This window comes from Maylandia zebra, linkage group LG7, assembly GCF_041146795.1.
Source record: "Maylandia zebra isolate NMK-2024a linkage group LG7, Mzebra_GT3a, whole genome shotgun sequence".
Classification (NCBI taxonomy): Eukaryota; Metazoa; Chordata; class Actinopteri; order Cichliformes; family Cichlidae; genus Maylandia; species Maylandia zebra.
Window position 1 is genome coordinate 17,464,043 of NC_135173.1, and position 19,584 is coordinate 17,483,626.

At 39.5% G+C, this 19,584-nt stretch overlaps 1 protein-coding gene across 2 annotated transcripts in view; it reads left to right on the forward strand.

Annotated features, from left to right (window-relative positions):
• The window catches only part of LOC101464760 (cGMP-inhibited 3',5'-cyclic phosphodiesterase 3A), an 86,583-nt gene extending 68,566 nt beyond the window's left edge, over positions 1 to 18,017 (forward strand). The window contains exons 6-14 of one of the 2 annotated variants that reach the window (XM_004567734.6): positions 712 to 860; positions 985 to 1,122; positions 1,332 to 1,443; positions 1,664 to 1,777; positions 2,377 to 2,576; positions 2,983 to 3,186; positions 4,174 to 4,335; positions 13,493 to 13,751; positions 14,029 to 18,017. In XM_004567734.6, coding sequence (XP_004567791.1) covers positions 712 to 860; positions 985 to 1,122; positions 1,332 to 1,443; positions 1,664 to 1,777; positions 2,377 to 2,576; positions 2,983 to 3,186; positions 4,174 to 4,335; positions 13,493 to 13,751; positions 14,029 to 14,333 — 1,643 coding nt within the window. In that variant the 3' untranslated portion in view covers positions 14,334 to 18,017. The remainder of the gene's footprint in view (positions 1 to 711; positions 861 to 984; positions 1,123 to 1,331; positions 1,444 to 1,663; positions 1,778 to 2,376; positions 2,577 to 2,982; positions 3,187 to 4,173; positions 4,336 to 13,492; positions 13,752 to 14,028) is intronic. The other variant, XM_004567735.6, reaches the window with a different exon arrangement.
• Positions 18,018 to 19,584: the final 1,567 nt, after the last annotated feature.

A 19,584-nucleotide genomic window follows, 5' to 3' on the forward strand; every position in this document is an offset into this window, starting at 1 on the left:
TGCTTCAAATCACGAGCTGTTTCTCTCGACCATATTTTTATCCTCCCATCATTAATCTTGGGTTCATCTGAAATTCTTGTTCTTGAGCATAACCAGTGGTTTTTACTTTGTTGTAAACCCTCTGTATTTCTGAAGGCGTCTCTTGGTTGTAGACCTTGATTGTAGACGATGATACGCCTACCTCATTGAGAGTGCTCTCAACTCGGTTAAATGCTGTGAAATAGTTTTTTCTAACTATGGAAATAATTCTGTCATCGTGCATTTTTTGTCTTCTGTGGTCTTTCGGCTCTTTTGTTGTTGCTGAGCTGGTTCATTCTTGTTAAAAATGTACTACAATGTTGTTTATTCTACTGCTCCTAAAGTTTGTGAGCAGCACTCAACATGAGCACATATAAGTTTCTGTAGAAAGAACTAAGTGTGCTGCTTTATAAAGTAGCACCTCCAAGCAGACTCACTATTAAAACTTGCTTTCAGTCACGTGAGAGGCAGCAATCGGGGATCTTTGAGTGTTAATGAAGGCAGCAGTGACTTTCTATGGGACCTGCAGAAAATAACCTATTACAACAAGCCAGGATTAAAGGAAGTGGATATAGAGAAGACGTAAATCCACATACTCCAAGAAACCTAGTGATATGCATCAGTTTAAGAAGATTAACAGTGGATTTTCTCCCGAGGCCGCAGTGTGACATCTCTTTGTTTTTCTTACACCAGCAGAGGACCAAGTGGTTGTGTCATCAGACTATGACAGCACCCACGAAGCCAACCACAGTGACAGCAGTGATGTAGCACATACAGAGGACGATGCAGAAGAAGGAAAAAACTCCCAGAATGTCATCCTCCATGCACTAATACCTCCGGAGGTAAGGCGGGCCAAAGCAGCTGTCTCAGTCACATTAGTACTGCTAATAAAACAGGAACATGTACTCCTTATGTAATATTTTCCTTATTGTTTTCACGTCTTTTGACCATTTGTTACTCACGCAGGACAAACCAATCTTGGCACCAGAGCCTTTAATAATGGAGGGCCTGGAACCTCTGATGAGTCAGCTGAACAATTGGAACTTCCCCATCTTCACCTTGATAGAGAAGACCAATGGGAAATGTGGACGAATCCTCAGTCAGGTCCGCCAGAGTGTCAAAGTGACAAATTATTTTATATTACAAAACAGTAGCATACTTTACTATTTATAACACTGTCTTTTAATTTTTTTCATTACATTTTTCAGTTTTACACATTTATTGAACACTTTTGTTATATTTAATATATCTGGATCTGGTGATGTCCATGGGGTCTGATATATATATATATATATATATATTTTATCTTTCAGGTATCATATAGGCTCTTTGAGGACACTGGCCTGTTTCAGACTTTTAAGATCCCCGTAAAAGAATTCATGAACTACTTCCATGCCCTTGAGAATGGTTACAGAGACATACCATGTAAGCTCGAGCATCTTCCTGCTTTTGTTTTTCACTTTGCTTCAGATTACTCGTTGCAAGGATGAAAGCAGCCACTAGATGGAAATGTTGAGCAATCTATGCAGCATTAGTACTCTGCACTGCCTTGAAGTTTAATTGAACAGACATTAGCAGCCCAACACTGCACCCTGGTGGAGACGATCACACACACTGAGCAGACTTGTTATCTTCTCTAATCCAGATCACAACAGGGTCCATGCCACAGATGTGCTTCACGCAGTCTGGTACCTCACCACGCAGCCTGTGCCTGGCCTGCCCAGCCTCATGACTGACCACGGCTCTGCCAGTGACTCAGGTATGTCCATCAGTGCATGCATGCTGACAGCTGATGTCCTGACAGGTGTGTATGTGTATCCATCAGTCCATAAAAGTATGCAAAACTTGTTGTCAAGTTTTTAAATAAGAACAATATTTGCTCTACTGTACTTTTTTGCGCTTAAGATTTTCTATATGTAGGTCATTTTTTTTTTATCCTGAATTTTTTCACATCCCCTGCAGCCATCTCATTAATGTCAAAGTATCAAACCTGCAGGAGTGTGTGTTCTTATCCCACTCAAAGTTGGTCTTATCTTACTCAGGCTTTTGGCACTTGCATACCAAACACTATTTGAAGTCTAGAACAGCATGAAATTGCAGGCAGATTAGAGTTCCCTCTTACCCATATTTCCATAACCTCATTTGTATGCCTTACTTGGGCCATCCCTTTGATCCACATATAAGTGGATTTGAACGTTAAAGTATGTGTGTGTGCTTCTGTGTGTTGTGCTCCAGAGCACGTGCGTGCGCGTGTTTAGGTGTGTGCAGATGAAGGTACTGTACAGTTGTGTGTGTCTTGTGTAAATTCTGACACCTTTCTCTTCAGCCTCCTCACTTTGTCTTCTCCCCCGTGGCTAGACTCCGACAGTGGAATAACACACAGTCACATGGGCTTCCTGGTTTCAAAGACCTACACTGTGTCAGAAGATGGTTATGGCTGCCTGTCAGGCCTCATACCTGCTCTGGAGCTCATGGCTCTTTACGTGGCTGCCGCCATGCACGATTATGATCACCCAGGGCGGACAAACGCTTTCCTCGTGGCCACCAGCGCCCCACAGGTGCTCATGCTATTCAGCCTACAGCATGGTCAACAGTATGTGATTAAATAAAAGTTTGTTTACTTGATTTACTGTCACACCCTTGTTTTTCTTTTTCACCTGAATTATGATTTGATAGATTATTTGTCTATTTCACTGTCAGCCTGCTTCAAAAAACAAACAAATCAACAGTTAGAATACCTGTTTACAGGTTACCAGGTAGAAATGTTACTGTTTGGTCTAGTTCTACATTGTGTTATCAATAAAAAGAAATCATAGAAATTATTGTATTAAGTAAATTACCCAATTTTGAGCAATGATGACATAATGATACTGAAAGAGTAGCTTGCCTATCAGAGAGCAATAATGTAGGCTTTAATTTCCCTGTCAGTAGTGTCTAACAATTATGGTTTGTTTTGTTTGACAGGCGGTGCTCTACAACGACCGCTCAGTTTTGGAAAACCACCACGCTGCCGCAGCCTGGAACCTCTTCCTGTCACAGCCAGAGTACAACTTCCTGGTCAATCTGGACCATGTGGAGTTCAAACGCTTCCGTTTCCTGGTCATTGAGGCCATACTGGCCACTGATCTGAAGAAGCATTTTGACTTCCTAGCTGAGTTCAATGCCAAGGTATTCTAAAAACATCCCTGTTCAATGTTTCACATTCATTTGACAAATTAAAGAACTCTTCAGAGGTAGTTTATCCTTTTAAGCCAGTGTAAACATTGAGTTGAGCATATCTGTTTTCAAATATAACATGAAAAGCTTACAATTGATTTTTTTTTTGGTTATTGTTAAAATTAAATAGCCAAGTAATAAATTGCTTGGAAAAGTTGGGGTCAAACATATTCTGTAGACATGCTTTCCTAACAGATCAGTTCTTTTAAAAACTGGGACAACGCTTCAGGAAAAGGAAGCTGTCAAGTGGTCTTCGAGGAGCAGATCTGTTTGTGCAATACATTGCAGTGCTCTCAATGTAAGTCAACAACACAAAGTACCCCATAGCCTTCAAGAACTCACTGGAGTGCAGACACAGTGTTGGCTTTCGATTTGAGGGTCCGCATTCCTCTCATTGTGAGTTCTACTACAGCGTTGCTGCTCGATGGCCAAGGCCTGTCAGCTAACATTGAGGTTGCTGGTTTGGCAGCAGAAGTAACAATAAGGTCTCTCAGAGTCCCTGCTCTGCTCTTCCTGGACGCGAATTAGCTTTGGGTGAAGTAGCCGTCAAGCTTTCCTGTTTCCTGAGCCTCTTTAGATCCGAAGCTCATTAAGCTTAACTAGAAATAATCGATTCATTCAAAAAGTGCTGAGATCAACTTTATATATGATTGAGTCCTGCTTTTCTTAGAAATATGTTCAAGCTCTGTATAGGTTAAAGCACCTTATTGAAGCATTGTTTATATAGTAAGTAGCTTTGACAACAAGAATTGGGTTATGTCAGTATTAGCTTAACTACATAATCCTAAGTCTTATATATGTTTGTTTCGTCCTCAGTCCAATGAACTGATGCTGTAAACTATAGCTTAACAGAAAACATTTCAGCAGAAGATTATAGCTGTGGTTACATAACATGTTTGAATATGCTAATGCTGTCATGGCTGTCTGTCAATCCCTCAGGTAGGTGATGATCCATCTACAGGTATCGACTGGTCTAACGAGAATGACAGGTTGCTAGTCTGCCAGATGTGCATCAAACTCGCTGATATAAATGGGCCTCTGAAGTGCAAGGAGCTACATCTGCAATGGACAGAGGGCATTGTCAATGAGTTCTATGAACAGGTGTGTGAACAATCTTTTATGGGACCTAAGAACTCAGCTAAGCTAAAGGTCAGGGTGCACCTGCACACCAACATGACACCACACAGTACAGTATAGTACTGTCGCATAACACTAATCATACCAGTGTCAGTGTAACTTTTTAGCCACGACCTTTTTAGTAATATTCGGGTGGTTTATGCATTAATATGTATTATTTGTATAATAACAATAATGTGTAAATAACTGATTATGATTTCATAGACTGAAATAACATTGCTGAAGCAATGCTAGCAACAATTTAGCTTTTATTTCTATGTAATTTACAGGATATACTTAGAGGTAGTAGAATTAGACTACCTCTAATGTCATGACATGCAACACATACAATAAGATTTGTTGTCTTTAACAAGAGAAAGTTGCATTTTACACATGCCCAATAAAGCTGTAAAAACAAAACAAAATAAAAAAGTAATAAAAAATGCAATACTATAGAAATCCAATCTATAAAGCAATGTACTTAAAAGATAAAAATAAAATAAAAAAGTGCTATTTCTGTGCAACTAGTGACTTAGAGCTATTGGAAAGATACTGGGAGGGGAAAACTGAGTTCATTTTTGGCTGTTGGATAGAAACGGTTCCCGGATCTGGAAATGCAGGTCTTTAAAGTTCTACAAACAGAGGAGAAACAGAGAAACAGAAACAGAGGAGATATTTTAAGCGAGAACTGAACTCTAACTAATCTTGAGTTGAAATGAATGGCTTGAATTCTGCAACAGCAAAGGTAGAGGGACGATGTGATGGGAAAGATTTTAAATTTGATTCTGGAGCCATTGATAATAATATGGGAGAAATATGCTCTCTCTTTCTAGTCCCTGTCAGTATTCTTACTGCAGCATTTTGGATCAAGTGAAGGGAGTTTTTAGGACAGCCTGATAAGAACGAATTACAGTCTACAAGTAATAGATGCATGAACTAGTTTTTCAGCTTCACTCTGAGAAAGGATGTTTCTAATTTTAGAGATATTGAAGAACATACAACGACTTCAAGATTGCTCACAGTGTTATTGGAGGCCAAGGTAATGGAGGATGGAGGCTCACTGGCTCACAGAAGGCAGGCAGAAAGATGATTGGACTACAGCAGTGATGTCAGCAATGAGTCTGACAACATGAGAAAGTGGAAATTATGCAAAAAATAAACCAGCAGTCAAACAGCCAGGAAAGCCGGCTGGATTAGCATACAGTAACATACTCTTTCTTCAAAAAGATTCCTTCTGATTTACAATTAAATAGCAATCTATTTCCAGGATAGCACTGTATCAAAGAACCATGAAAGAAAACATAACCCTGTTAGACAGAAAATAAATAAATACATGTAATATTTGTAAAAATTGGCCCTAAGAAAAGCACAGCATGTATGTTGTGTGTGACGTCTTCCCGGATATGAATGAATAACAGCTATAGCAAGGATTCCTAGTTGCCTTGGTAACCAACCCCAAGTGTCATACTGTACACTATAGACTAGAAAGCCTCTGTTCCCACAGAGCAGAAAGATTGTAACGCAAAACCAAATGAGTTTTATAAAACGACTGGATCTCAGACAGATCTTCAATTTGATGGAATTTATTAACAGTTGGACTCACATAAAAGAGGATACAACGAGGGGAGGAGGAGCTCTGAGATCCGGTTTTCCCTGTCATTACAGTAGCCTAAACAGAAGCGTTATATAATGACAGTGAGCAGATGCTGTCTAAATTAATACAAACTCATGGCTGGAAGAAAATTTCATTAACTGCCTCCTCATGTAGGCGCCTGAATTTTCATTTATCCCAACTTCCCTTTGATGACACTTTTGTGCTCTGTTTAGTTTGTAAAAGTTGAGGCGTTCCCCATGCAGTGGCACAGTATTTATAATACTGTAGATTTATATCTGTACATTGTGTAGAAGTCGTTCTTTGCTGTTCTTTGTTTCACATCTAGGGCCTTTGGTCCATCTCCTTTATGAACTTCAGTCTTACCTGGGGCATACACACCAATCTATTATATTGCCAGATGCTCTCCAAGAAGTCAGCTTTTGTTGTTAGTTTTGGCAAGCATCCATCCATCCATTTCTTTTGCTTATCTAACTCGGCTGTCCCAGGGGCCTGGAGCCTGTCCCAGCCGTCATAGGGGGAGAGGCAGGGTACATCCTGGACAGGTCCCCAGTCTATTGCAAGACTGTTACATAGAGACAGACAACCATTTACTCTCACATTTACACCTACAGGGGGGTTAGAAAGCACACACTAAAAGATACATATAAAGGTAGGAGAAGCTGACAGGAAACCAAGAGTATTTACCTGTGGCCTCTGCCAACTCCCTGAATACTTGTGACAACTTGTAATACTTCACCAGCGGATTGAGTAGACTGATAAAGAGCCATAACAGACAAGACTGGAGGCCTATAAGAAAAGAAAAAGTAAAAGAAAATGAAGTTGGGGAAAAAGTTAACAGAAGGAGCAGAAGGGAGAGAAAAATAGAGTAGAAGAGCAGGGCCCACGCCTATGAGGTGCCGTAAGGGACATTATTACTGAAACGCTCTCACACACACTACTGAAATTTTAGCTCTCACACACACAACTGAAACGCTCTCACACACACTACTGAAACGCTCTCACACACACTACTGAAACGCTCTCACACACACTACTGAAACGCTCTCACACACACTACTGAAACGCTCTCACACACACTACTGAAATTTTAGCTCTCACACACACTACTGAAACGCTCTCACACACACTACTGAAACGCTCTCACACACACAACTGAAATTTTAGCTCTCACACACACTACTGAAACGCTCTCACACACACTACTGAAACGCTCTCACACACACAACTGAAATTTTAGCTCTCACACACACTACTGAAACGCTCTCACACACACTACTGAAACGCTCTCACACACACTACTGAAATTTTAGCTCTCACACACACTACTGAAACGCTCTCACACACACTACTGAAACGCTCTCACACACACTACTGAAATTTTAGCTCTCACACACACTACTGAAACGCTCTCACACACACTACTGAAACGCTCTCACACACACTACTGAAACGCTCTCACACACACTACTGAAATTTTAGCTCTCACACACACTACTGAAACGCTCTCACACACACTACTGAAACGCTCTCACACACACTACTGAAATTTTAGCTCTCACACACACTACTGAAACGCTCTCACACACACTACTGAAACGCTCTCACACACACTACTGAAATTTTAGCTCTCACACACACTACTGAAATTTTAGCTCTCACACACACTACTGAAACGCTCTCACACACACTACTGAAACGCTCTCACACACACAACTGAAACGCTCTCACACACACTACTGAAACGCTCTCTCACACACACAACTGAAACGCTCTCACACACACTACTGAAACGCTCTCTCACACACACTACTGAAACGCTCTCACACACACACAACTGAAACGCTCTCACACACACTACTGAAACGCTCTCACACACTACTGAAATTTTAGCTCTCACACACACTACTGAAACGCTCTCACACACACACAACTGAAACGCTCTCACACACACTACTGAAACGCTCTCACACACACACAACTGAAACGCTCTCACACACACTACTGAAACGCTCTCACACACACTACTGAAACGCTCTCACACACACACAACTGAAACGCTCTCACACAGACTACTGAAACGCTCTCACACACACTACTGAAACGCTCTCACACACACACAACTGAAACGCTCTCACACACACTACTGAAACGCTCTCACACACTACTGAAATTTTAGCTCTCACACACACTACTGAAACGCTCTCACACACACACAACTGAAACGCTCTCACACACACTACTGAAACGCTCTCACACACACAACTGAAACGCTCTCACACACACTACTGAAATTTTAGCTCTCACACACACTACTGAAAAACCAAGTCATTTCAGTTGAACAGGAAGGCATTTCAGTTGAACAGGAAGTTAATTCTTGACAAGGAAACTGAAGGAAAAAGTGTTAGATTTCAAACAAACCACTACACAGATGTCTACTCAGCAACCTGTTAGTTAGGGGTGGGTTTTTATAATCGATTTATTGATTAAAATCGATTCTGGCTTGGATAACGTGAAATCGATTCATTAAAATCCTGAATCGATTTTTTAATATAAATTTATTTTACCCGAAATGCCAGAATCTCTGGTGAAACCTCACAAAATTTCAACAACCACCAAACAGCTAAGACAGTAAATGAGAGCAGGTACACGGCTTCTGCACAAAGACGTAAACTCACAGCGCGGACCCGCGGATCAGAATCAGTGAGATGTCGCCTTTCTCACCCGACAGCACGGACACGGTCGGGGCTGAAAGCCGACAGCTCGCTGACTCTGATCTGTCGGCAGGTCCGCGCTTTGTTTTCACGCCGTTTTTGCGCCGATTCTAAAGCTGTTAGTTTGATCTCTCTCCAAACAATATTGACTGAACCAGCAGCAAAAGAAGATCCAAACTGCGCTTCACATAAACATCGTCATGAATTCCCTCACTGTTTTGCTTCCACCACGATAAAATCGCACGTCATGCACAGCCCTCTCTCTCTCTCTTTCTCTCTCTCTGTACTTCAAGAACAGTTTCCCGTCTAAAAATCTGTTTTCTGTATTATTCGCTTGCTTGTTATGCACAAGTCTACTGTTGTTTACTGCCGCTGTTTTTTTTTTTTTTTCATTTTACATACTTCCGAAAAGAAAACCTAATTTCTGCCGTTCAATACTGAATAAATTTAAACTTTTTTAAATTATGCAAAATGCAAAACGTTAGCCGTGTCTCTAATAAAACCGCTGTAACGTCAGAGGTAACGTTCATATGTTGATTAATGGTTTTCTTTCGTTTTTGATGTACTGCAGAATATTTTTTATAAAATCCCAGGCCAGGAAAACCACCTTCATGTTTTTATGTGTTTTATCTTCAGCTACTTTGACACAAAGGCATCTGCTGTGATGCTCACACCTTTGATAAAGTCTTGCGTGTGTCAGCTTCCTTTTTTTAGATACAAAAATATGTAAATGTACTGATCTGAATTATAATATTTCTGACTGTCAAAATTCCCCATAATCAAATCGAATTGAATTGAATCGAATCGTGGAACAAATGGATTCTGGACCTTAGTGAGACAGCTGCATTACTTAACAATATATTAGCCTCAGCATAAGTCAAAATTTAGAATAGCGGGAGACGTGCATTATCCTGGTTATTTTTTTGGCATATGTGCTTTTTGTCTTTTTTAGCAAAGAAAAATATCTTAAAATCATCAATAAAACCAGGGAGAGAAGGCTTAGCGTTCCTCCATTTAGCACAATGGATATGATATTTACTCAAAAGTATGATGATGTTAATAATGTCTGAGACATCCAATGCTAGATGATCCATATAAAAAAAATTATGATGTAATTCAAACAGTGGCACATCATTAATATTTAGGGAAATCCAATTTTTTAAGTTGCACCAAATACATTGTCTGATAGGGCATAGGGAAAAAAAAGATGTTCTAGGGTTTCATTTTCATCAGTACAAAAAGAACACTGAACCACCTCAAAGCCAAATCTCTTTTTTTAGAAATTCTGCCACAGTATTAGTTTTGTTTAAAGTGTGTTTCTTTAACTTTAGGTAGAATAGGCTATTTCATAAATTTTTAGTATGCTTTATCCAGTGTATATGAAATAACTAAATTAGAACCATGCCATGTAACCATTCTGTTGTAACTATGAAATATTTTGTCTTTGAAGAAACTACTAACAAATTTCTTATTGCATTTTTATCAAACAGCTGACATTGCCCTAGCAATAAATTTGGGAGCACTGATGAGAAATTATTGTATATCATAAAAATTTTAATCAAATGAAGCAGAGGCAGTGGGACCAGTTCACAAAATTTGTTATATTCTCTTTGAGAACAGTTTAGACAATATTTTTCTGAAAAGTCTGTGTAACTTAGAATGACACCGTTATCATCCAACAAATCTGTTATGAATATAATATTTTTGTTCAAACCAGTCACTCTTGAAAATTGATTTTTGATTAAGTGTTATTACCCTATTATTCCATAAGGTTGAATTATGGGGAGAAGTTGTGGGTAAATCTCATTTTCCCAAAAATGCAACGTCTGTTTTATAAAGTTTGATATCTTTATGGGGATTTTATTTGCCGCAAAATCACATTTCGAATAAATTCTAATCCTGTATACTATTTTATTAAACAAGAATCATGGGATGTGGAGCTAAGTAAAGTCTGGCTGTGACAGACAAGATTTTAACCATTTAATTCTAAGGGTGCCAACCATAAATTCCAATTCTGGAGTTTTGATACCACCTTTATTGTATCCCTTCACAAGCTGAGATCTTTCTATGTAATGGGTTTTATTCCTCCACAAAAATTCGAACACATTTCTATTTATGGTTTTCATGGTATTTATCGTTTTTTTATTTTTATATCGTTTACGTGGCGCAAAAAAGGTTGGGGACTGCTGTACTAGCAGGTTGCTGAGTAGAAATCCTTGTAGTGTTTTGAAATATACCACTTTTTCCATCAGTTTCCTTGTCAGGAAACAACTTCCTGTTCAGCAGAAATGCCTCTGGTTTCAGTGGTGTGTGTGAGAGCGTTTCAGTAGTGTGTGTGAGAGCGTTTCAGTTGTGTGTGTGAGAGCGTTTCAGTAGTGTGTGTGAGAGCGTTTCAGTTGTGTGTGTGAGAGCGTTTCAGTTGTGTGTGTGAGAGCTAAAATTTCAGTTGTGTGTGTGAGAGCGTTTCAGTAGTGTGTGTGAGAGCGTTTCAGTTGTGTGTGTGAGAGCGTTTCAGTTGTGTGTGTGAGAGCTAAAATTTCAGTTGTGTGTGTGAGAGCGTTTCAGTAGTGTGTGTGAGAGCTAAAATTTCAGTAGTGTGTGTGAGAGCGTTTCAGTAGTGTGTGTGAGAGCGTTTCAGTAGTGTGTGTGAGAGCGTTTCAGTTGTGTGTGTGAGAGCGTTTCAGTAGTGTGTGTGAGAGCGTTTCAGTAGTGTGTGTGAGAGCGTTTCAGTAGTGTGTGTGAGAGCTAAAATTTCAGTTGTGTGTGTGAGAGCGTTTCAGTAGTGTGTGTGAGAGCTAAAATTTCAGTAGTGTGTGTGAGAGCGTTTCAGTAGTGTGTGTGAGAGCGTTTCAGTAGTGTGTGTGAGAGCGTTTCAGTAGTGTGTGTGAGAGCGTTTCAGTTGTGTGTGTGAGAGCTAAAATTTCAGTTGTGTGTGTGAGAGCGTTTCAGTAATAATGTCCCTTACGGCACCTCATACACGCCCCGCAAAGCAGCCGCCAGGAGCGAGCCAGTACACACCGGAGTATCCAGCCCCAGACACCGAGAACCAGCAATTCACTGGTGGGGGCACCAGCCACGGGCAGGGAGTGTGTCGCGGGTAAATAGGCCCCAAACCTGGTCGAGCTTGAGCTTTTCTCAGAGAGAGGGGGAGTTTAAAACTGACCTGACAAATAGACATAGACAAACAGGCACACACTGACACACATCCTGCTTTAAAAACACTTGAGTGTTTGAGGCCGTTTGAGCCTGGTGGTTGACTCTGTTGGCTCACAGCAAGAAAGTCCTGGGTTTTAATCTACCGTCTGGGCCTTTCTGTGTGGAGTTTTGCATGTTCAGGATCTCTCCAGGTACTCCAGCTTCCTTCCACAGTGCAAAGACATGCAGTTAGTGGGGTCAGGTTAATTAGAGATTCTAAATTGGCTGTAGATGTGAGCTTAATGGTTGTCTCTCTCTCTCTGTTAGCCGTGCAACAGCTTAGCAACTATGTCCAGGGTGTAACCCTCTACCTCTCGCTCTGTGACAGCTGGAAAGTATTGAGATGTATTGTTTTGCTGGTTATTTTCTCTTTCTTTCTTTTCTTTTATGGAGTTGAAATTTCAGGTGAAACCAAAAACTGATCTGACGTGAATTGCAGCTGTGCTAGCATCACCGCATACAAAACAACTAAAAGGACAGTGCTGCTAGACGTGGTGATGAACGCAAATATCCTGTAGAGCTTTTGCTCTATGTGCCTCTCCTCCCAAAAAATTCAGAGGCACATAATGCCCAGGGTGTGTCGTCACCTAGTAACCGTAGTCAAGATAAGGGCTTGAGCATATTCTTCTTGACCCAGAAGCAATTAGCTGAGGTGTGTGCCAAGCCTAAATACTGTAACAAAAATTCACTGTGGGTGGGTTTAGACTAAAGGCAAAAACAGATTCTGTTTGGTACTGCAGGACCAAAAAAAAATAGGCCATGATTACATATGATATTATTACAATGACAACGAAGCCAAGCATACATAAGGCCTACAGCATATATGAATCATTAGTTGTTGTTTTTTAAACAAAGCTATAAGATACCCCAGCTGTCTCCACTGTTCTTCTCTTATATGTAGATACAATGTAAAATTAAAATGTACAATATGTGACTGAAAAGATACAATAGTCCTGTCATGGAGTTATGACAGCTCCTTACACAATAGCAGCTCTCAGAAGGAGCACTTCCATTACTTTCTCAATATGTCAGAGGGATTAAATGAAGGAGGAATTAAGGGGAGCAAAAAATCAATCATGCCTGAAATCCAGAAGTCTACGTACAGGAAAAAAATACAGAAGAGGGCGACTATGTTTCAGTATTAGTACTTGCTCTTCTTTGATTGGCATATGACCTGGACAAAAACAAATGATATGAATCTTAAGCAGCCGGCCTTCGCAGTCATTGAGGCGACTTATGTTGTGATTTGGCGCTATATAAATAAAATTGAATTGAATTGAATTAACAGATGACTAAAAACATCTCTTATTGCAAAACAAAAAATCTATGGCAGCGGTTTTCAAATTTTGTCTTGCATATCAGAAGCTGAAGTGGGATAAATATATTAATTATGGCCGGATTCCATTTAGGAGAGATCCTGCTCTTGTGTGTGACAGGTCACTGTTATGGTGTACTGGAAAATTTGACCTCTGCCATCAGTTTTTCCACCTGGTTTCCCTTCAGTCAAACCCAATCTCAGAATCAACTATGCTTATGCTAACCACAATTACTCATTTCCTGTAAAACAATATGAAATTAACTGGCGATAATTTTATATCTAAATGGCTTGTACTTTGTGTAGGGTGATGAGGAGTCCAGCCTTGGCCTTCCTGTTAGCCCTTTCATGGATCGAGCAGCCCCACAGCTTGCCAAACTCCAGGAATCCTTCATCACCCACATCGTTGGACCCCTGTGTAACTCCTATGACTCGGCCAGCCTCATGCCTGGACGATGGGTGGAACCCAACCCGGAGGAGGAGGGGCCAGAGGTTGGAGAGAATGAGGAGGAGGATGAGGAGGATACTGCAGAAGAAGACACGTCCACCTGCTCGGAAGCGTCCCGTAAGTATTCAAATGTAAATCTGCAATAATGATAACAGTATTTATATTTGAATGTCTATCTAAAAAGAGAAATTTATTTGTTTAGAATAATTTGTTTGTGCATTCATGGGCAGCATTTTTTGATTAACAAAAAGAAAAGAAGAACTTAGATTCCTGTAAAAGATGAGACGTTTGGGGAGGCATTTCCTCCCACTCGTAAGTTTTTACCCCTGCCAAAGATGTCTGATCACAGAGAACGACGGACGTATTAATTCACGGAGGTGTTTGTTTTCTCCAGAGAAAGCAACTCCCAAGAAGAGGAGGAAAGTCTTCTGCCAGATCACGCAGCACCTGCTGGAGAACCACGAGATGTGGAAAAAGGTGATTGCAGAAGAGAACCAAAAACAGGCACAAGGAGCGGAGCCTGTCCATTTAAACAATGTAGCTGAACCTATTCTGGCTATTCATGAAGAGGAAGAGGAGTCAGGTAGCAGAGAGGAGCTGATAGAAGGAGAGGATCCAGAGGAGGAACCAGAATGGCCTGTAGCTCTGAGGGAAGACTCTAAACCTCAAGAGCAACTAGAGGAGGGGGACCCACAATGAAACAACACAGGGGAAATATGGCATCATTCAGGACAAGGACATGAAGAAGTGTTACTTGGTTTTCTATTAACTGACTCCTGTTTTTGCCAGCACATCACTTAGACACAACACTGTAGATGTTTGGGAAATGTGTGCCTATAAAGAAAAAAAACAGGGTGGCAAAATATGTGCTTTACACATGTTATCTGAATATTTGATTTCACCAAACATATAAAGCTTTCCATATTGCAATACGGGACTATTCCTATACTTTGGGATAAAAACTCTTTTGCTACTGTCAAAAGAAGAAGAAGCCTGGTGGCACAAGCTTCAGCCCTTTGTGGTAACGCAGGACTCCAGAAATTTGCTGCCAGTTTATATATAATTACTTCCTGAGTGCATATATATATAAATATATATATGAACTTGTGTTTCAATTTTAGCATTTTTGAGCTCTCCCACTGGCTGTGTGTTATTTCTTTTGTTTTTGTTTTCTATACATGGATTATAAAGGGGGTCAAAAAAATGAGGAACATTGGTGTTTGCCAAAATAAATGACTCACCCTTGGGAATTAGCATACAATATCAACTATTTACACATTTTATGTTTTCCATTTGTTGCCATTTTAGTTTCACACAGAGACCCGAGGCTCGTCACGCTATGCATGTGTGCCCATTTGTGCGTGCCTGCATGTTTAAATGAATGCGCTCATGTGCACAATTCCTCTGCAGATGACATAGATGAATTCAGAAGGTTTCTTGTTATTTGTAATACATTACTGTCCCAGATATTGTATTCAAAGGACCTGCACCGGCAGCAATCATGCATTCAAACAGAACCAGAAAACAGATCCTTTTACCATTTAAGAAAACTTAACGCCATCTCAAAAAAGGTGACATTTAATTCAAATTCATTTGTGTCCCCTCAAGTATTGTTTAAAAATCGCCTTTTGACAGGAAGTCCTTTTTTCTTCTTGTCATCATCATTTTAATACTCATGCAGCTGGACTCAGTGTGTCGTGCAATCTATAATTAGTGTTGCTTAAAATCTGTAAACGATGCTGACCTTGAACCCTCAGGAAACCCTCCCCAGCTGTTGAAATTCAACGTGAACATCACATAACAGGACATTACGTGAAAAACACACCAGAAATCTAAACTTGAACTCTGTTCATAAAATAAGGCTTAGTTTATGTCACAGCTGCTGACTTTGATTTTTTCATGGTGACTCTCTCTGAATCCCATCCTGGCACCTCAGGGAGTTAATTCTTCTCTTCAAGTTCAGTGCAGGCAGAGTGCATCAGCTGGTGGATGAAGTTTCGCAAAGAATATTGATTACATCAGTTTGCATGATAATACACGAAGGGAATGTTTCCCCTGTCATTTCAAATTTAGATGATCATAATCTGTCTGTTTTTTTAACATCACATGACTTTCTCTCACGTCAGTCTTCTCACACTGGCGGTGCAGCAGCATTGGAGCCAAAGCAATTCTCTCTGTTTATGTAACAATTGCAGGTGTTTGGAGTTTGCGCTTTATTTAATGAAACCAATGTTCAGCAGATAAATGCTGGGAACCGTTTTTATGATTTCACCCGGGTCAAGATAACAGCACTGCAGCGTGTAATGTTTTATCAATTTCACCTTTCGTCACATCAGCTTCTTTCCATGTGATTTTTGTCCCGACTGTCTCCCGTTTCTTTGTGATGGTGGGAAGTATTTATGAGTAACATTGTAAAAACTGTGAAATTTCACAGGAATTATTTTAGCAGCCAGACATTCACCAACAATTCTGACAGTTAAATGTTAAGTCACATTTTTCAACTGAAATAAAGCCATAAGTGTAAATAACCAAGTACATACAGAAGCTTGAATAAGATACAAAATCTAATGAATATCCAACTTAATTTGAATCACTGACATTTACACACAAACTAAAAAAATGAATGCATTGAATTGAATAAGTGCTCTATTTAGAATCAGCAGTTCAAATTTCTGTTACGGATGCAGTCAGCAAGCATCTCATGCTGCACCACTGCTCTCTGTCATAATCTGATTTCTTTAAACTGATCTTTGGAAAGGTGGACGGCAGATATACGAGTCTGTACACATGACACGAGAGGTGAAATTACACTGTAACACACGGCTGTGTCAACGCATTGTATTCTAGCATATCCTGCGTTGACGTAGCGTCACACAATATGTCCGGCTGTGCTGAATAGAGCGCCGCATCCACAATGGGCCGTTCTGCTTTTTCTGCCTCTCCTCTGCAGTTTGTCTTACACAGGGAGGAGCGCACGCACAAGCTCAATAATTGGTTGACCTACTGATTAGTAGGTCATCTCAGATTTACGAAACCCTTTATCAGGCCAGAATTGTTACAAGCCATTGAATCGGGACAATGTTAGTTCTTTGGGCCTCAAATGACCATGGGTTGCTGGGTGCATTGTGTCTTGTAAATGCATGCTCTTTTCTGTATGCTGATGCATTTCATGCCCAATGAGCTATAATCATCATTACCTGCACAATGGACACATTTTATTTGAGTATTCATCAATGTTATGTAGGAAAGCTGTTCAGTGTATCTAAGCTTAAGTGGTGCAGAATTGGAAAAACATACATTCTGTCTATGACTCATTGTAACTTCCACTTCCAGGCTGTACAATTACACAATTGCATCACCTCAAACACTCTAGAAATCCTTCCTTTTTGAATGTATATATACATTATTTAGTGTATCTGCGAGAGCAAAACAGTGTGTGTTTGCTTCTATGTCTATTCTTCCATTGACCCCTCTAATGTGACTCCGTCCTGTATTTAATTATCTTGTACTGTTGGGGAGAAGGGGATAGAGATTGTGAAGTAATGAAGGGCAAAGCGATGCTGTGAGTAGTTCTTCAATTCTTCACGGATACTCAGATGAAATTATTATTCACAGAAAGTCCTATAGGATATTTCTCCTCGCGCTTCCTCTTTGATCTGCGTACTCTTAGCCTCACAGACATAAGCACTAGAGCATTCATCACGCAACATCTTTAAAGGCCAGCGGACTGTGTCCACTGTGTTTATTTCCTGGTGATTGCAAGTGTAACGCGTGCGCATTTTGCCCCACAGTCACATCAAGTCAATACTTGCATTTGAGTGGATACCACCGTATATCAGTTTTAATCGTGTATATTTTGTGTCGTCATTTGTTTTAGTTGATTGCCATGCTTATTCACACATGTAGAATAATTGTAACCAAGAGAACCAAACAAGTTTTACAATTACGTAAACAAAAGGAGATGATGTATTTTTATATAGTTGACACATAATTAACGAATTAATTGCTTTCTTCTCACAAGTACCTTGCACTTACCACATGTACTAAAGAAGAATATGTCCAAATACATAGTATTTGTGAAAGTAAAATAATTGATTTCCTTGCAGGTCGATGCTCCATTTTGTACAAAATACATACATGCTGTACAGTGAAGAAATTTTAAAACTACAAAAACTCTTTTAGATATACATTATTTATTTTTACCATTTTGTAATTTAGACACTATACTGTAGCTTCAATATTGCCAGACTTACTGGAAGTGCCTATATTGGTATTATGTATTATACAGTGAATATATTTGAAGATCAGTAGACGTCACAAACTGAACCATGTGGATGTTGTAATGTGAATACATTGAATTACAAGATTACAGTTTCTGTGGTATGCTTGTGTCGATGTGTCGCATCTTCTTTGTATTTAATTCTATAAACGCGTACATGATAACACAATTTCCTGATCACTTCAAAGTGCCATGTTTTATTAAACCATCTTTGAGCTCCGATTGCATTTAGAGTTTAACCATTTCTCTAAGTATGGGTATGTTTCTTTAAAAAGGCACCTCTAATCAAATATATACTATGCTACTGTATATACTTGAGTTGATATATTTGAGCCTGTGTATATAATTTCGGGATTTAGCTGTGATTATAGCTAATATACTGTCAAGTCTTAAAACAAATCTTAAGAATTAAAGTAATGTGGCATGTAGCTGCTATTCATACTTGCTGATATTAAAAAGGATGTTTATGTTCATGCAGGTAAACCATGCTTAGGTCACAGCTTCTAATTGTTCAAGATCCAAGAAGAAGAAGAAGCAAGTGCATAAAGTGCAAATTCACTGTGTTTGAACAAAATGCATCAATATGTGACAAATACTGAGTACTGTAATAAAACAAAGGCACAAAAGGAAGCTGGGGAAGATGGCATATGAAGATATTACTACTGAATGCTGCCATATGTAGACAAAAATGCTTCTAATTTACAGCTATTAGCTTTTCATTAAATATTTTATTATTAGCTGGGATAGGCTCCAGCCCCTCCCGCACCCCCAAATTTAATGGATGGATGAATGTATGTACCTTGATATGGTACAAACCATGAATTCTGTTCTACCATGTTTTCCGTAAAAATCCTTTTTACTTCTTAAAAAAGAAACAACAGCAGGAAAAATGGTTTTACAGTATATCTCAGTGTAGAACATCATGTTCTAATAAAAATAAAAAGATTATGGCTTAGGTTATGGTTATGGCTACTTACTGTCTATGTATGTAACTAATAGGTTCTATTAAGTGCTACTAAATCCATATTCTAATTTATTTTAGGACAGTGGGGGATCTTCAGCCATGGTCAGTCTCCTGTCTGTTAATTTATTTATTATCATTTCATGAAATTTGGTTAGGTAATATAATCTTGTTGACAGACTGACAAGAATTTGATACATATGTGAGGAACAGCGTTGCATAATGGGCACAGAGAATAAGCACACCATTCCCACCTGACAGCAGCTGTAAGAACTGGAAGCACATTAGATTCGATTACAGGCAGAATTATAGAATATTTTTAAACCTTCGCTACATAATTTTCACGTTATACTAACAATGAAGCTATATGGGGCGTTTTTGACATATTCAGTAAAAGCTACATAGGCCAGGTGTCCCCATGGCAACAGAGGAATTTAAGAGATTAGGTCCCTCCTTTGTTGATAGGCACAGTGAGGAAATCATGACTTAATTTATTGATTTTTAATTATTTTTTATCAAGGGGACAAACACTGAAAGCACATTTGAACCTTTGTTGTTTGTGCAGACTTTTACTTTTGTCTAAATTAGTTTGCCTGTTTGTTACAGAGCATGCATTTTTTTTCTGAGGCCAGTAAGAAAAGCAGTCTGAAGTTGAACTGACATTTTATCCTACATCTTATCCTATTCACGTGATACATGTCTAGGGTCAA